The sequence below is a fragment of the Urocitellus parryii genome, chromosome 7 (assembly GCF_045843805.1).
Source record: "Urocitellus parryii isolate mUroPar1 chromosome 7, mUroPar1.hap1, whole genome shotgun sequence".
In the NCBI taxonomy this organism is placed as follows: Eukaryota; Metazoa; Chordata; class Mammalia; order Rodentia; family Sciuridae; genus Urocitellus; species Urocitellus parryii.
In genome coordinates this window covers 26,441,311-26,460,603 of record NC_135537.1, presented here as the reverse complement: position 1 = coordinate 26,460,603, position 19,293 = coordinate 26,441,311, and the positions used below count along the sequence as shown (strand labels likewise).

Here is a 19,293-nt window from a genome sequence, read left to right as displayed (position 1 = left end):
CAATTTAACAGAGCAATCTTTGTAATGTGTATGTAGAATTGCAGGCGTGGGCTAGGGAAATAAGGTTTTCAACAACTGTAGCAATAGTTGGCACACAGATTTCAACAACAGAAAAAAACAAAAGGAAATTAGGATTTAAACTAAGGCAATGGATATAATGAGATTTTTGGAGCATTTGGTAGTTAAAAATCAATTGACTTACCTTTGTTTATAAAGATAAAATCCAAATCCTGCAAAAATAAGTGCAAAAAAAGGCACAAGAATAGCAATGGCCACAGAACTACTATTTGTACCATGAGGCTGATTTGAAGAATTTGAACCTTCTGACATATTTAGTCCTACAAAGTACAAAAAATAAAAAACACAGAAACAACTCGATGTTATAATTCATTTCTCCTTTTATAAGTCATTTAATTCCTTCCATCCTCAAAATATCTATTCTAAAATATACATAGTAAACAAAAACAATTCTTGAAACATCTTCAACTCATTTCCACACATTTTTGCACAATGCCTACAATGTATAGGTATTTTTTAAGGGAAGGATATAAACTAAAAATTAAGTAGTGCCCTTGAACTGAGTTCATATATTAGTGGGAAGACTTATGGAGTCATTGTATGTGTCAAGTATGAATTAATGGTCAATGTGCTTTAGAAAGAAAAGGTGTATACATACATCGAGTCTGAACTCATGGTCATGTACTTTAGAAAGGGAAGTGCTTTAGATAAGCCACACAGCACATTTGGAGGACGTGCAATGTAGGTTTGGCCTTGAAGAAAAAGTAGAACAAATAGAGAAGGAAGCAGCAGCAGCATATAAAGAGACATGGGAAGATGATGGTATATCTACAGAACAAACACTGACTTGCAGTAGGAGAAAGAAGGTTAAAATAAGAAGCCATAGCTTGCCTCTGAGAGGGAAGAAATATTCTTTTATATTTATTTATTTTTTCTTGGTACTGGGAATTGAACCCAGGGAGTTTAACCACTGAGCTTTTTTTTAAACAATTTATTATTATTATTATTATTATTATTATTATTATTATTATTATTATTTTAAAACAGGGCCTCACTACATTGTTGAGGCTGGCTTTGAACTTGCAATCCTCCTGCCCCAGCCTCCCCAGCCTCTGGAATTACAGGCATGTTCCACTGGGCCAGGCTGGAAAGGAAAATGCTGAGGAGCTCCAAATTGCTATTCACCTCACTGAGGGATGACTAATGGTGTTTAGAAATGAAGGATCCAGTGATAAGATACAGGAATTAAAGGAGTGACTGTGGTGATGTGGACATGAAGGAAGGCAAACTGGAAGCAACTGCAGCTAGAAGGTCATAGCAAAAACCCATATTTAAAAAGGAAATTAAGATTTGAACCAGGGCATTAGGAAGACACGAAAAGATAGATTTGGTAACATTTCATAGTCAAAAACATAAGTTGTTTGTGTGGATGGCACAAGTAAGATGACACAGAACTTATTTTTCTACTTCAAGATAAGCAAATGGCAATGGCATTGCTTGAGTTGGGAAGTGAGAAAAATCAGACTTGTCAACATGTTGGCACAGGGAGGGAAAAGAGCAAATAGCTAACAGCTCTTTTTCAAAAATAAAAGCTCCGTTTAAAAGGTTCTGTTTTAGACATGCAGTGTTTGAGACACTATAGGGGATATTAAATGAAAATGTATTACATTCAATGACACAACTGTGTTAATGAGCTGTATTAATGAATGTTTTAGGCTGTTTTTAAAAGGAAAAAAAAATTAAGTAAAACATTATGTGGTATGGCTTATTATTATCATTCATTTAGAGAAAACTGAATTTCCTTTTCAACTAAGCCATAACTTTGTCTGTATTACCAAAACATTAATACCTTTTTCTATATCTTGTTTCTCCAATGAATCATTATATTTATGAAAATTTCAAAGCAATGATTTTTTTTTTAAAGATGAATGTTAAACAGTAGCTTTTAGAGACTGAATCAATTTTTATGTATCTATACCATAGTGTAGTAGTGGGAGACAGTAGATTTTTGGAAAGGTATACACCAGAAGTTATATTTATAAACATATTCTAAGAAGACCATTAAATGTTTACCCACATATTAGAAGAGTTTGAAATGAGGATGCTAAAAATTTGTGCCTCTCATCAAAAAAAATTACATATTTCCTCAAGTTTCTCACAAAGGTACTATGTTTTCAGAGGAGTAAGAAAATTGTAACAATATTCAAACTGAAAAGTAGTATAGTTCTCATGAGATAAGATGAAATAATTTACAGTTTAATATTTACTTCATTTCTATATTACTTTTTCTTATTTTTACTTAAGGGCTAGACACTTTGTCACATTTATTAGAAATATGATGAAAAGCTAAACATCATACAGAGTTGTTACATAGAGAACTGACATTTTGAGGAAAGTGATTATTGTAAAAAAATGCTATCAAATGTATCAATTCTGACAATGCAGAATTCAAAATATAGTAAGTATGCCTAACATATAAAGTCTACTCTGTTTTCTCATGCTGACTAGGGTAATAAAGGAACTACATGAAAACCAAAATTAATACATTACCCAGTCTTTGTAGTCCAAATTGCCCATAATCTTTGCCTTGAATAAATCCTTGAAATACATATGTAGCTCCATCAGGCTCAGCAGAAACCTAAATAAATTTGAAAGTCTGATTAAATATGAAGACTAGCTATGGCTATATTTTTCTGGTCTTAATAAATGCCTAATTTTATTCTGAAATGAATATTATCCAATGTTCCTTTCTTCAATCCTTTCCCTCCTAAGTAAAACAACACATTGTGCTAAATTCTCCATTATAAAAAGGAAAGTAAAATTTCCAATTTAAGTAACTATGATATTGAAAAAAGGGGATTAGTTGTTAATATAATGACTTAGGAGTATAGATCTCTCATAGGCTAAGAAGCCTATTGTCCAAAAAATGGCATTAATATGATAAACAAGAGTGAGGCAAATGGTAAATTTAAAAATAAAATATAATAACACTGTTCTTTGTAAATTAGGTTACTCCTCTCATGGTACATTCATTCGTCCCACCCCAACACCTTCACAGAAAGTGTACACTGTGACCTGCTTTAGCCAAGGACATGTAAATGGCTGAGCATAGGTCAGTTGTTGGCCTAAACCATTGAGGCATATTTTCCATTACACTAAGTAAAAGATGCTAGTCACAAAAGCCCACATATTATATGACTTTGTTCATATAAAAGTCCAGAAAAAGGGAGTATATAGAGGTATAAAATATATTGCTCAGGGGTAGAGTGAGAATGAGGGTTGGGGTAATAGCAAAGGTGTGGGTTTCTTTTTAAGGTGATGAAATTACTCTAAAATCATCATACTTATGGATGCATGTAATTGTCAATATTCTTATGACCACTGAATTGTGTACTTTACAGAGATGAACATAGGCCATGTGAATATCTAAATTAAACTGTAAATAAAGAAACATATGTCAATATATTTATTTCAAAACCATAGAGCTTACTTCAGATCCTCTTGTTCTCCTGTGAGCTTCTGATTTCTTGAAACATGCTCCAGATGGCTGCTGCCCCTCTAGCCTTAGCCCCAGAAAGAGTCACTGGAGTGAGCCCATATAAACTCAATACCACAGCCCAAGTATAGATCTCTCATAGTGAACCCAGATAGATGAGAAAGAACTAAATACTTATTGTTGTTTGACCCTGAAATATTCTGGCTGTATCCAATGCTGTAAATGCTGACTACTATGTGTTTTTTAAATGTGTATAAAGTCTTATATTTAAAAAACTTCATACGTATAATGTCATTTGATCTCATTAGTAAAACAGAAATTAATATATTTCAATGATCCTGAAAACTAACTAGTAATGTGAATATATCCTGAAATTTGTGCTAATTAATGGCAATTAGTTACTTAAATCATGGGTGTTTCCATAAAAGTAGTAAGAAATTTTAATCTCTACCCTAAAAATCAAAGAATACCAAATTACCTATGGACAACTGGTATTCATAAGTGATTTATTATCACTAGACATTATGTTCTGGTCATGGTCATTTTTTAAAATGAAATACTTCTAAATATAATAATTCAAACTCTAATACTTTAATAAATAAATTAATTTTTGTTTCCTATATGAAATAATATAATTAAACAATCTTAGCATACTTATAACTTAGGTTCCTTTCCAATTCCACAGGTAATGGTACAGAATAGTGAAAGAGGATGGACAACTTTTTCCTTGGGAATCAAACTTACTGGAGCCTATAACTGAATATTTTATTTTTATCATTGTATCTTCCTTGTAAAAGAAGGCTTGGTATTTGAAAATATGGTCTGATATTCATGCTTATTCTTCAACAAAGATGCCTGCCCAGTGTGTTAATATATTACTTAATGCTTTCAACTATCAATTGAGAACATCCCATTCACATAAATGACTGAATCGTAAACCTACAGTAACTATCGCCTTACAGAAAGCAGCTTACATAAGTTGCTCTTCATGGACTATTTTATAAAATATTCTAAATTCATAATTCAAATTAATGGACATACTTAATTTTCTTATACATTTTGTAAATACATTGCATATGCCTCACATATTGGTTCAAAAGAATGAATTAGATTTGATCCAGATTTATTTATCAGACTACAGACTATAGCCAGAATATATTTGATGCAATCAATGGATACATTACAAAAGTATGCAAACATGTCAGAATTCAATAATCATAGGCTTGATACTTTAGAATATTAAATACTTGTACTTATCAATATGTGTATGTATAAATATGTTATGTTCACAGTGAGCTAAATTTACAAAATTCATTTTTCCTGGACAAAGTATAAATTAATTAAAATCAGCAGAATTTTTAAAAATACTTACAAAGCCATCCATGGCCCAATTTTCCTCCTTCATTTTCTTCACAGAAGCATGAGCTGGTACTTTAATAAGATATATGTGTAACATTAGCCGAGCTTCCTGGCTTTTATATATACCTGTGAAATGCATGGACATCTTAGTATACTTAATTTTATAAATAGTAATTCTTCACTTCACTATTTACTACTCCTTAAGTATATCATGTAAGATATGTGATAGGAAAAGAAATAAAACAAGTCCCAAGTCAAAGATGGCTTCACACATGGTGCTTTCCTTAAATACTGCAATATATATTGATCTCTCTTTCAGTTGAAATATCAACTTGAGTCTTCTCTATGAGGTATGAATTACCTAGGCTACTAAAGATAAATATCTTTATTTATAGCAACATAATTCCATGATATTGCAAACAAAGTGATTTCTTTCCCTAATCAAATTAGTAAGAGCACAAACCGGAAGTTAAAATTCCCATTTTTGTTAATACTTAGTTAGGTGCTAACACTGTGAATGTTCTAGGTGCTGCTGGAGCCACAAATATGAATATTTGTTTTTCCTAAACTTAAGATTTTTCAATAAAGTAGGAGGTGTAAGTAAGTTACACAAGTAAGTAAAACACATGAGAGAATATAATAAATGAAAGACCAGAAGAGAGACTGACCATTCCACACTGAAGCAGATACTTATTTAAGGAAATACTTAGGAAGAAAAAGAACGTCTGAGCTAGGTTCTGAAAATTTAGCAGGATTTTTAGTCCAAGAGAATAATAGAACTAATGGCATAATATATACAATTTCTTTTACAGAGTGAGTATCCTAAAATTGAGAATGATCTGCAATATAAATACATTTGGAGAATAGAAGAAAATAAGACTAGATAAAAATTTCATGATTAACATTTACTTCAATTTTTACTCTATTCATTGACTCCCCTTATCATTTAACTACGGATAAGGCACCATTAGAATATTCTGGGCATACAAAAATAAGATATGCAAAATTTGACCCAAAGTAAATTGCAAGAAATAAAAAGAGGACATAATTAAATTTCTCAACAAAAATATCACTGGAAAATTTTTATAATTATTTTGTGTGAAGACAATAAGCAAATTCTAATTAAGTCAATCAAACACTTTCTGTTTGTTTCTCCATATTTGTAGGGATTTATTTTGAAGTTTTTCTACATTGTAAAAAAATTACCTTTCATTTGACTAACATTTACAGAAAGTAAAGAAAAACCATTTAGATTTCAAAGGTAAATAATCATAACTTAAATGCATTTTCTCAGTTATATAAAGTTTTTTTCCATTGATATTATACAATTGTGTATATTTTGAAAAATATAACACTAAATTCAGCCGGACGTGGTGGTACATGCTTATAATCCCAGCTGCTCTGGAGGCTGAGACAGGAGGATCGCCAGTTCAAAGCCAGCCTCAGCCATGGCGAGGTGCTAAGCAACTCAGTGGGACCCTGTCTCTAAATAAAATACAAAATAGGGCTAGGGATGTGACTCAGAGGCTGAGTGCCCTGACTTCAATCCCTGGTACCCTCCTTCAAAACTTCTAATACTTTTTAGTAAGTTTACTGCAGGATCATTCAATAATATAAAACAATGCTCAATATTTCTTCTAAAATTTACAAAATCAGTGATTATTACATTATTTTTTCATTTTATTCTTACCAAAAATATTAATGATTATACTGAATAACTATATAGCCAAGACATTTGCTATATATAGATATATATCTATGTCTCCTATTTGCAATATCAAATATAAGTATTTCATATTTAAAAATGAGAATTCTATTCTAACACATAATAGTTTATTTCAACAAAAAAAATTCTTGAAGAAATTTAACTTCAAAACTGAAGAGTTTTATTTTTGTATAATAATATTCACTTATCAATCCAAAAGCCAGAGAGGCTTATTTCTGAAAAAAATTATAGATGTCATAATAAACAAATATTTCAATTATTTCACAGTATAAAATCATTACTAGAATGATGAAGGCATAATAAAATGAGAGCATGAAGGCACTATTTTTGTTGCTTTTTTTTTTTTAATGCAATACCTGAAAGCAGAAGTTCCATGTTGCTATTGCTCAGGGTAGCATTAACTCTCCCAGTAGAAGCATTGAAACTAGTCACTGTCAAGGTCATGGGTTGTTTCCTTCCTTTGAAATTGTAAGAGCCTTTCCATATATAATTTTGTGCAAACACATCATCAGGTACTGTGAATAGATAAATAAATCCCACATTTTAATTTTATAGTGTCCTGTAAATATAAGTATTAAAGAGTAATTTAAAGAATATCAGCTTATTGAACGATGATACTTTACAAAATACACAATAATGTTGTGTATTTTGTAAAATATCATCTTTAATTATTCTTATAAAAATGTTTCAAGTTTTTAAGAATAAATCAAAATTATATTGGCTAGATTTCCCCACATGTCATCAATAAGAAACAATACCAATTAAAGACATAAGGCTTTATGTAGAACCCAGATAAATATAAGCTTTACTTATACTTGGTCTCCTATAACATTATCTGTCTTTCAGAAGGAAAATAAAATGATTTTACTGAGCCGAGTAAGTCTATGCATAAGTTCTAAGAGGACTGTTTTTCTCCTAGCAGTGGGAAAAGGTTCGTAGGAGGAAAAGCACAGAATAAATCTGTCCCATTTGCAAAATGGAGGGAATACTTCTGTGGCCCCCTTATGGAATACTGAGTTCTGATATTCCAATAATAGATGCTACTGAAAAAGAGCAGGGCTGAACTATATTGACAGCTGTGAGGTTTATAGGTATTTTTAGAAATAAAAGAATTGTCACTTGAATTGCCCAGTTCTCATGGGAGAAAGATTAAGTGTGGTAGAATATAGCAGAAGGGTTAGGCACTGGGGTTAGGCTGCTTGTATTTAACTCCCTCCTCTACATTTTATAAATTGTGTTAGCTTGCATAAATTACTTAACTCTAGACATGAATTTCCTCCTAATATAAGTGATTAACATAGTTTTTAGAGAGATTAAATGACAAAGAATGTGAAGTGTTTAGCTAATTGCTACCTGCTACCATCACTATTATTATTACTATTACAATTATTATTATTATCCAGATAGAATAGGGAAATTATTGCTTTTATAGATAACTGAACAACTAGTAAAATATACACTTAGTAGCCACGTAGTTACTGTCATGAAAAATCTATAGCACTGGCTCTGTAAACTTTGCTAAGTCATTTTCCTATTGGCACTGACCCCTTGAACTTTTAAGTTATACTGCTATGTGTGATGAGGAACCTTATCTAAAAGTTTGATATAGTATATGAATACAGACCCTTCATTTGGTAAGCATCTTAGATAACTTTGGCTAACAAAATTGTGTCTAGAAATGGTTTGTAAAAGACAGTGACAAGATAAATTGCCCAATATTAAAATTGTCAAGGCAGATAGGGGTAACAGGCTCTTGGTTGCAGAAATTAGAGAAGATAAAAGCAGGAAGATGTTCTAATAGCAGTGCTTGGCAAATAGTAGATACTCAGTAAATAAGCGTTGTATCTCTGATTGTTTACCTTCCTTAGCCTACATTGTGATTGCCCTTCACTGCCACCAAACCTTTCATTAAAATCTGCCATGCCTAATGATCTTGTATCCTTTGTGCTTAGAGAAATGAAAGAGCATTAACTGAAGAATATAAAAGAATGTATCAGTCACAGAGGTAATAGTCATGGAACAAGAGAGGTAGCAGTAGCAGCAAAGTCAGCTGCATCAGGATTAATCATTAATGTGGTAATAAATGTTTAATGATGGGCACTTAAGGAAAAAAAAAGAAAAAAATCTAAGATAATTTTCTCATTTTAATGGTAGCAATATGTCCATTATTGTAGATTCCAAGCTATCAACATAACATCTACTGAATGCAGAGTATGGAGAATTCCAGAGTTGACCATAATGAGCCTTCACCTTTCCCACACAAAAGTGGGAAGTAAAAACTCATGAAGGAATGGAAGAGACAGACATTATTTGGTTACTGTACTCCAACTACGATGGAAATGACATTTCTTTCTATTAAGTCTATTATGAGATTTATGTATAATCAAGTATTTGGCAGTTCTGTGTAAACTAAAGTGTCATCCACATTGACATAGACATCAGTAAAAAGGAATAATATGGTCATGATCACTTCTTTTTTTATTTTTTATTTTTCTAGTTGTAGTTGGACACAATACCTTTATTTTATTTATTTTTATGTGGTGCAGAGAGTCGAACCCAGGACCTTGCACATGCTAGGCGAGCACTCTACTGCTGAGCCCCATGATCACTTCTTTCAAAATGTTTGAATTCAAACTTATTTCAAAGACTTCACACCATTGCAAATACACAAATACGAAATCATGTCCCTGACCTTGATTGATTGCCAACTTTTATTCTTGTCAGTTTAGAGTAATGTAATCACTGTTTCCTGGGACTTTAATGGAATTCTGCTCAGTGTTTTCTCATGTTAAAGATAACAGTTGATCTAGAATTTTTATAGATATTTTTACTCACATTGAATAAGTGTTTTCCTTTCTAATTATTAAAAATTTTAAAGATTAGAAATTAGTGTTGAATTTTATCAAATATTTTCTTTGTCAATTACACATTGACCATAACTTCTATACTTTAACCTCCTACTGTGATATATTATATTTAAGTATTATTTAACAATGATATACCTTGCACATCAAGGTGAGTCCAATTTGATTTTGATGTTAGATTTTATTTGCAAAGATTTTATGGAAGATTTTCATCTATAATCCCAAGTCATGTGAACCTAAAACTGCCTGTTTATAATATCTTTTGCTGAGCTATTAATCATATAGAGCACACAAGAGGGAGCTGCATTGTCTAGAAGAGTTTTTATAAAACTTGGGTGATCTGGTCTGTTACTTGAAAATTAGGTGGGACTCATCAGAGGAGTCATTTGAGCCTGGTGTTTCATTGTGAAAATAATTTTAACTATTTTTTTAATGGAATAATTCAAGCTATCTTTTATTAGTTCTATTAAGATATATTTTTCTAGTAATATGTGCATTTCATTTAATTTTTAAAATTATTCATGCTGATAATTTTTTGCAATACACTTCTAACTTATTTAATCTGTTGCTTATGTAATTATGTTCACATTTTCTTTGTTTGCTATTATTTTTGCTAGAGATTCTTCTACTTTTTTCATTTTTTTCAAAGAATTACCTTTGGTAATGTTGAGATAATTCTATTGTTTCTGTAGGTTTTTCTATTTAGTTTGTTGTAATCTTTATATGTTCTTAGCAGAGACACCTACCTTGTTAATTCTGAGGCTTTTTCTTTTCTAATATAAGATTTTTTAGGCTATAAATTTTCCTTATATTTTTTTTTCCTATAGACCTCAAGTTCTAATATTTAGATTTTTCAATATAAATAAATTTTAGTAGTGTATATTCTACTTTAATGTCTTTTTTAAAATCGTGAGTTATTTATTAGTATTAATTTTGCTTTGAATTTCCAAACATACAGGAATGTTAATTCATTTTCTCATTAACCTTTAACTGTATCATGGCCAAATATCAGGTTGAAAGACTAAATTTGCTTTGAAAATTTTTTGGATTTGTTTATTTAATATACAATTGATTATTATAGTTATCTCATGTGCATGTTATAATCGATACAGAAATCTTTATATGTGGATACTGGATCAAACGTACGAATTCTCTGGCTTTCTTCAGTTTTCTTCACTTTTTGTCTGATTTGACAATTGGTTGGTCATTGCCTATGTTTACTCAAGATGGTCCAGGTTTATATCTGATGTACTAGAGCTATCATTCAGAGAACCCACCTATTCCCAGATAAAAAAATCTCCTTTGGGAAATTCTGGGTTCTGATTGACTATTATGGTTTTTAGACCCCATTGCTAATTCTACCTTATGCTGACATATTCTTTTACTGTCATAGTGGCAATCAACATGTTTACATTGAGTATTGAATAAATTAGTTTAAGTCTTAGAGATTTGTTAAGCACTTTACTTTGACAGCATATACATTGAGAACTTGTGAACTCAAGTAAAATCAGATCCTAACAGTGTTCTTGGTCGAATGCAAGTAAGCCAAATCTGTATACAAGGTAAACACTTATTAAGTCCTTATTTTTATTTTTAACTTTGAATTTATATCACAGAAATGTAATCATAATACAAAAAAAGTAGCTTTTATATATTGAACACTTTGCACTGTATTCTTATGAAGTTCATCATATTATAATCTAATCATTATTTCTTTGATAGCTAAATAAATGGTGGCTCAGACACATAAAATAATTTCCCAAGGTCATGGGTTAGAGAGTTCACAGATGAGAACTGCATCAAGATTGTAGAATTTAAAGTCCATGTTCTTAATGATGGCTGGGTATTTAAATTTTCTTTTTGGATCCAATGATTACAAATAAACTGTACAAGTTCTAAAAGCTGCTGATCTACTGTGTGGATTTGTTTCTTTTTTAAATATACATGTTTAAAATTTTAAATAATATCTTGCTTTGATTTTAATATTTTAATTAAAGTATTTCCATTATATTATGTTCTTTACAGATCTTCTTCAAAGGAATATTTATAGAGAAATCTATTAACAATATGTTTTGACATAGAGAACTATAAACAACATTTTTGAAATCTTAACATATCACAATCTTACACTATTTTAAATTCAATATCATATCACGAATGATCAAATTTGATATAGTAAGATACATAGTTTTTTCCATGCAAAGATATATTTTTCCAAAGAAATTTGGTCACTTTACCAAAAAACAGTAGATTGATTTTAGACATAATGAGTTTTAAAAAAATAAATTAAATTACTAACCACTTAGCTTTGGGCTGGGTGTTCCCAGTGCAGGTCTAGGATCTTTCACCAGTATTTTGGAACCAGCTATGAAAACAAACAAGGGTTCAAAAAGTTGCTGTAATTAATAACACACAAACACATAGTATAACACAATTCTATTATGAGATATTACATAATTTTCTCCAAAATGTCCTGTTCATCATAATATCTCACTCATCTTCTCAACACTTATTGTTTATCTAACAGCCTTAGTAATTATCTCCTTCATAGTTCTGTGGGAAAAGGGGCTGATTGTTGCTGTCTTATCATCTTGGGATTTTTTTTTTTAATTAGACACAAAAACTAATAGAAATAGGTGCTTCTGCCGTGGAAGCTGAGGGCTGAGGGTATGCACAAAAGGCAAACATTTTTTGTGTAAGGTTCACACTTGTGGAATTTTGATGACCATTATTATCCAAAGTACAGGTATGAAGACACAAATTGGTGTCAATATACTGTGTATACAACCAGACATATGAAAAATTGTGCTCTATATATGTATTATATTATATTATTTATTATTGTAAAAAAAAAGAATCAAAATGGTTAAAATAGCTCATGATGTACCAGGAATTGGATAAACACAAAGATGAAATCTTTTCAGTCAGATCAAAGGCAGCCCAAAACCAACGAAATCATTTGAGTACTACAGGGGAATGCAAAGTTGTGGGAGCTATAACATGTGTTTTTTGTACAGCACCTATCACAAAAACACTGTGATAGCTTTAGAATTAGATTTAGGTGTAGGTGCTTTAGGTGAATATCGCTCGGGCTGCAGATGTGGAGAATATTGTGAAGAGAACAAATACTGATATAGCCAGAGAAGTTAAGCAGCTGTTGCAGTAGTCCCAGTAGAGATAATCCTAAACTGTATTACCATAGTAGTGTGATAAAACAGCATAAGAAAGCTATTGAAAATGTGGTGGATTTGTTTGGGATAATATCTAGGCAGATTATTACATTTCTAGTGTATAAAATTATATGATGGCTGTATCACTGAGAGAGAATATTAGAAGAAGTCTAGATGGGAAAAGAAAATTTACAAGTTTAGTTTTACATCTATCGAACACTGAAATGTCTGAGAAATTCAAGTAGAGATGTCAAGGAAGTAACTGACTATTTAAGTCTGAAGGCAAAAGAAGGCAAATACTAATGACATTAATTTCTAAATGAATTACATACAAGGGACTAAGGAAGCCATTGACTTAAAATGAGATCATCTAGGAGAGAATACAGGATAAAAGAAAAAGATGATGAAGTACTAAACATTTAGAATATTATGGACGGTACTTTTTAACAACAGCTCTAGAAAATGAATACACCTACCCTGAAAAGACAATATAAAGAAGGAATAAAGACAAGAAAAATCAGCAATCAGACATTTTGGAGAGATTTGAATAATATTTCTGTGTTTTGGGATTCAGAAGTGTTCACATAATTCCTATTCTCAATGCTGGTCAACTAATATCACTTGTTCTTAAGCTAATGGCAATTAAGTTTCTGTCTCTTGTATCCAAGGAAGGCCTAATAGTATATCTCTTGTGTTAAAAGCTTCTGTGAAGAAAACTTACCCTCACAAACAGGAACTTTTCCAGTCCAGGTGTTGTCAGATCTACACACTCTGTGTTCTGTTCCACCTGCTAAGAAAAAGCCAGGCTGGCAGGTATAAATTAGTGTATACCCATGAGATGGAAGGTCCATTCCTACTACATTTGTGTGAGCAGGAGTTTCTGGTTGTTTACAGCTGTGGGCTATATTAAGAAAAGAGAACAGTGTTAATTTACTACATGCATTCTAAAGAAATTTTGAGATAAGAGTCACAATATAACTTTTAAAATCCTTTAATTACATTATTGAAATATGTATTTGATTAGTTATCCTAAAAACCCAAGGAAAATGTATCAATGTGACATACTAATACTCTACTATCTCCTAACAAAATGATCAGGAACACTGGTAGATGACAACAGAAAAAATGAGACAGGGAAAGTAAAAAAAGCTTACTATGGCTAATTAAGCTCATAGCTGTATACTATATCACCACTTTAGAGAGTCACAATGAATAATAAAGTATATTAAAGGATCTAAATGTCCTATGGTAAGATGCCTTTTAAGTTTTGTCAAGCTCAGGTTTTGCTTTCATTTGATTTGCTTGTGCAGTCCTGGGCATTGAATCCAGAGGTGTTCTACCACTGAGCTATATCCCCACATCTTTTTTGTTGTTATTTCCCCTTAAGAGAGGATCTAGCTAAATTGCCCAGGCTTGTCTTGAACTTGCAATCCTCCTGCCTCAGTAGTAGCTGAGAATATAGATCTACACTACTATGACTGGCCCTAGTGTCAAGTTGTTTTTTTTTTTTTTTTTTTTTAAGTTTAGAGAATATTATTTTATGATTTTTATGTATTTATTACAAATAATAAAATAGTTTCTAATTATAAATACAAGTTTAGCTGATTATATTGCCTTGGTAGTAATACTTACCTATATAGAAAATACATTTTAACAACTTTTTAATACATGGATCATTCCTGGCCATATTGGGGTTCATATGCTAGAAGTACCATTTCATTCATTTAACATTTTGTCTCCTTTTTCCATTTTTCTTTCCACTGTAATTCTCTATTTTGAATCCACCATACCTCCCCCCAGTTTGACTGCTTTGTGTTATAAACACCACTCTTTCTCAATCAGAAATACATTTTTATAAGAAATTTTCCTTCTTATATGGACAGAAGTTTTTAACATATTTTCATATGTATAGATATCCTTAAGGGTGGTCTCTGAGAAAAGCATTTTGTGGAAAAACTTATTTGGAAAAACAATATTTTCCACTTGTTTCCCAACAGAGGTTCATAATGCTATAAATAATAGCTAACAATTTGTGCACCATGTGCTAAATATTTTGTTAAATAGTTTATATTTAATATAATTCAGTTAGTAAAATTACTTTATAATTTAATTACTTTAATACTCATGGAGTAAATATCAATAAGGATAAACAGAGTCTGCCTCTACTGCATTCTTTAGTCCCACATTATGCACATACTAGAAATGTTGAAATGCAAAGCTGTAACAGAAGCTATTAAACTTTATTTAAATTATCATATTCCAAACTTAGGTCATCAAAGAACACTGATTTACTGTAAAAAACCTAGTATAGGACAGAAAAGCAATTATTCAGAGAATTTCTCCTTTAATGAATTTTGCCATTTTAGTAAGTATAAGCCAACTATGGAAATAACATGATGTCTCACTAGAGTGTTATGCTGCTTCTAAGTAAGCCACTGGTCTGGAAGGGTCTTATGATCATTCAGGCAGTCCTGAAAAGAGCTAGAGGAAACTCACAGTGCTTCTCTGGGGCTTAAGCAAATCCTAGAATCTAAATACCTTCCTACTGAGTGTTTCTGCTCCAGCATACTCTATTCTTTTCTCTCAAAAGACACATAATTTAAAAGATTGGAGAGGATTTGAAAAGAGGGAACTGGAAGGAAAGAAGAGAGAAGAAGGTGACCAGTTTAAATATATTTTAAATGTATTATCAAATAAACACTATTTGATGATCTTTGGCTTTGTTCTTATTTAATCCATTCAGCAAGTGCTCTCAACTTGAGATCAGTGACCACTGAGAGTATAGCAAATCTTGAAATAGTTTTCAAATTTTAGAAAGTATCCACAAATACTTTTTTTTAATTGATGTTTCTAATTTCCTTCAGATTCTCAGAAAATCTTTCACAGGTGACTAAAAAACTAAGTCGATAGGTTGGAACATCTTGTATCTCAAACAATTTTAGATTGATAAGTACACATGTATGATACCCAAAACTAATCATCACCTATAATTATCAGGTGACTGAAACACAATTTAAAGAGCTATACCCCCCCCCCAAAAAAAAAGAAAGAAAGAAAAGAAAGAATAAAGTCCAAAAAAAAATGAAATTGCACTTTATGCCTTCTGATCTCTTTAGAAAGACTCCTTCCCAATGGACACTGGGTCTTGACATGGTATTAAAATTACATACATAAAAACATCTTATAATAATATAAAATCAACTTCACACATTTATTATATGGAAGAAAAATATACATAAATTGTTACCCATAAGTATTACTTCTCTCAATACTTACGAATGCATTCAGGCTGAATCCCACTCCATGTGAGATCAGGGAGACAAGTGCGGGTTGTAGATCCTTGGAGCAAGTGTCCTTTTTTGCAATGGAACTGTACAACACTTCCTACCTATAAGCAATATTAAAGAGAAAATAACATGTCCCAATGAAATTTCAAACACAGCAACAAAGAAAAACCTGCAGGTGAGAAAATACTTTGAGACAAAATTTTGTATGGTTGTGGTAAAAACAAAAATTTGAAATGTGTTTTAAAAGAAAATTGGTAAAATTCATGATTATGTTTACATACCATAATGAAATATTTGAGTACCCAATAAGTACAAGGTACCAAATTTTTGTTATAAGAATTTGAAGAAAATATATGATATCCAAAGTCCACAAACTACATATAAATAAAAAGATAGACAGCAAAATAGGTAAAGATAAACAAAGATCTGTAAGTTTAAACATAAAAATAACATCATAAAACGTCTGTGTATTTTAAAGATGGTGAATACAAGAAGAGATCAGAGCAAATGTGGTTATTAAGGTTATGGTGATACAGAAGTCATGCAATCTGTACTGTTTTTAAGGATGAGAAATTACAATAAATAAATAGAACAGTAGTTTTTAAAATGTGGTCTTCAGGCCAGTAATGTTATAAATATCAGACAGAAGTCTATTAGTAATACAAGTTCTGGGGCATTACCCCAGATTCACTGAATCAGAACCTCTTAGGGTAGAGTCTAACAATCTTATTTAACAAAAGCTTTGTGTGATTTTAACGAACACTAGAATTTGAGAATGACTGAAATAAAACTAGAAAAGTCAAGAACATGATGAGAAAATGTATAGAAGTAAAAATGCATATCATCCATTTTTGGAAAAAAAGAGTACAGTTGGTCAGCTTGAATGGTTCACAAAGTAAGCAAGGAAGTTGGGGTGGAAGGGGCTGCATAAGGTGGAAAGCAGTGAGATATAGCAAATAATAATCCCAGGGTACTGTAGACTTGGCTTTAATTCTGTATCTGACTTTACTTGAGTCAGTTTATCTCCCCTCTGAGATTTATTCTAGTATCTATATATAATGATAGACAAAATAGGATATATATTCCAATTCACCCTGGTATAGAGTATGTTTGTAATAAATTCTAACTGTAATGATGAAGTCAGAGCATACATAAGAGTCAGTATTGAAGGGTCTCAAATGGCAGGCTATGGTATTTAGAAAAATGAAGAGCAGTAATTCTATTGATAATGTTGGCACTACCATGGGAGGTTTGATTGTATGAAAGCTAAACTTATTCATGGCAGTGAGCCTGGGAAGGAAGTCATCAACTCAGAATATACTACAAGGAAAAAACAACAAGTTTTATTAAATGACTATAAGTGAAGGACAAGGTAAGTGATATTCAGAGTCTGTCACTTCAGACTGCCCCCAGCAAATGGAGTCTGAGAATGCTCAGTAGTTATTTCATGACTTCTCCCTTAGACTCTGTTTTCACCCACTATTATGCATCAACTTTAGTCCTGAGCTTCCTAGTTTAAAAAAGTTAAAAACTTATGAGTTTATATTAAAAAATATAAGAATATTTCAATGGAAATATGTTTTTAATAATTCATATTTATAATTTAAGGTAACAAAACACTAGTAACATGTTTACCCAATTACTTACATATTAATTTCAATTATATAGTGGACATCACACATAATTACAAATTGGATATTATTAGGTAATTTTATAGGGTTAAATACCTTATGGCTAAATATCTAAAGTATCAGATTTAAAATATTCCATAACAATACCTTTGTGAAAAAAAATTCTAAATTCAAATGATGCATAATCCATTGCCTGGAGTTAAATTTAAAGAGTGATACAGTTAATGAAATATGTAGATTTGGCACTTATTCCATAATTAATCTAGATGTTGTATCAATCATTTTGACAGCTATTTCTTCCTAGACTCACTGCTACAACTATTCACTACTAATCTATTTTCAATCAAAATTATTCCAACTTATAATATTTTGGGTACAAAAAATGCATTATGTTGAGTACATTTTGCAATTAGAGTTTTCATGGTCTCTAGCAAGAGGTGATATATATTTATGTTAATAATTATATCTATATAAAATCTACTATGTAAATCTATATAAGCAAAAAGTGAAATTTTAAAAAATGGTTTGAGTGCCCCTATAATTATTAACTTTCTCTTGCCCATACTTGCAGTGTGCTTAACATAGCTATAATTTTACTTCCTTACTACTAGCCACCTGATCAAACCAGGCTGAGTACACACTTGAGACATTCTCACTCTCTCTGAAAAGGTAGAACTAAGATTGTCACAATCACTTTCTCTGTATAGCTGAGATGTACATAGAAAGGATGCTTCCTTGTCCATATGGCCAATCTACAAACATAGAAAATGAGACAGATAAACTGAATGTAGTGAAAACATTTGTTAATACTATCCAGTACCTAGATTCTGGACTTGCTGTTTCTCACCTGGATTACTTCTCTCTTGAGGATTCAAACATACCTGCACATGATTTATAACACCTTTTAGACTTAAGCTAGCTCTTCATATATTTTTTAATTGCAAGCAAAAATTTCTCTGAACTTATACCTTTTGCTTATGAGACCAATGAAACCATATTCATTTGGAATCCACCAATAAATTGTTATTAGTTAGAATTACATATATTTTTAATTCGTGTTGGTTCGATACAGATTTAGCTAACATATGTAGTATGTACAAATTTATATATACACCAAAAACATGCATGTAAGAAAGCTGATATCTCCAATTTAACATACTTGGTATATTTTTAATTTTAATAGACATTGATATAATTATAATAAATTAGACTTTATCATATTTGTAATCTAGTCTATTTGTATTTATCTAAGTAGAATCTAATGTTCTAGTAAATATTTGTTAGCCCAAATAATATATATTCAGGGTTAGGTTAAATGGTAATAAAACCTTTCAATGATTATGTAATAAAAATTTTTAAATGCAGAGTTAATTATTTTTTTTTCAATTTTTTGGCTAATTCTTCTAAAATCATTCATTTCCATTTCCATTATCTCAAATAATATGAGAAAGGGCTTATATTTTTCAGAAAATAGCCTGATTTTATGCATAGACATTAATAGTAAGATTCCATGTTCTCCCAAGATATTGTCACTAACTTGCTCTGTGATCAAAGCAAAGTCACATTCTCTTTCATTTTTACTGCCTATATGATGAGAACTCATGTGTGTAACTAGTTGTCCATTTTTCAGGATTTATATTAATTGATAAAAACCTTTTATGGAGATATGGCTTTCTAAAAACACTGATATAACACAGACTAAGACATGTTTTTGCCCTTCTGTATTATCTGGACCAGACTGA

At 31.1% G+C, this 19,293-nt stretch overlaps 1 protein-coding gene across 3 annotated transcripts in view; it reads right to left on the bottom strand.

Annotated features, from left to right (window-relative positions):
* Csmd3 (CUB and Sushi multiple domains 3) overlaps window positions 1–19,293 on the bottom strand; it is a 1,110,517-nt gene that overhangs the window by 3,164 nt on the left and 1,088,060 nt on the right. For all 3 annotated transcript variants that reach the window (XM_026384530.2, XM_026384531.2, XM_026384532.2), the window contains 7 exons: window positions 15,910–16,021; window positions 13,355–13,534; window positions 11,763–11,828; window positions 6,956–7,114; window positions 4,887–4,999; window positions 2,569–2,656; window positions 203–338 (listed from right to left, as the gene is read on the bottom strand). In XM_026384530.2, coding sequence (XP_026240315.2) covers window positions 203–338; window positions 2,569–2,656; window positions 4,887–4,999; window positions 6,956–7,114; window positions 11,763–11,828; window positions 13,355–13,534; window positions 15,910–16,021 — 854 coding nt within the window. The remainder of the gene's footprint in view (window positions 1–202; window positions 339–2,568; window positions 2,657–4,886; window positions 5,000–6,955; window positions 7,115–11,762; window positions 11,829–13,354; window positions 13,535–15,909; window positions 16,022–19,293) is intronic.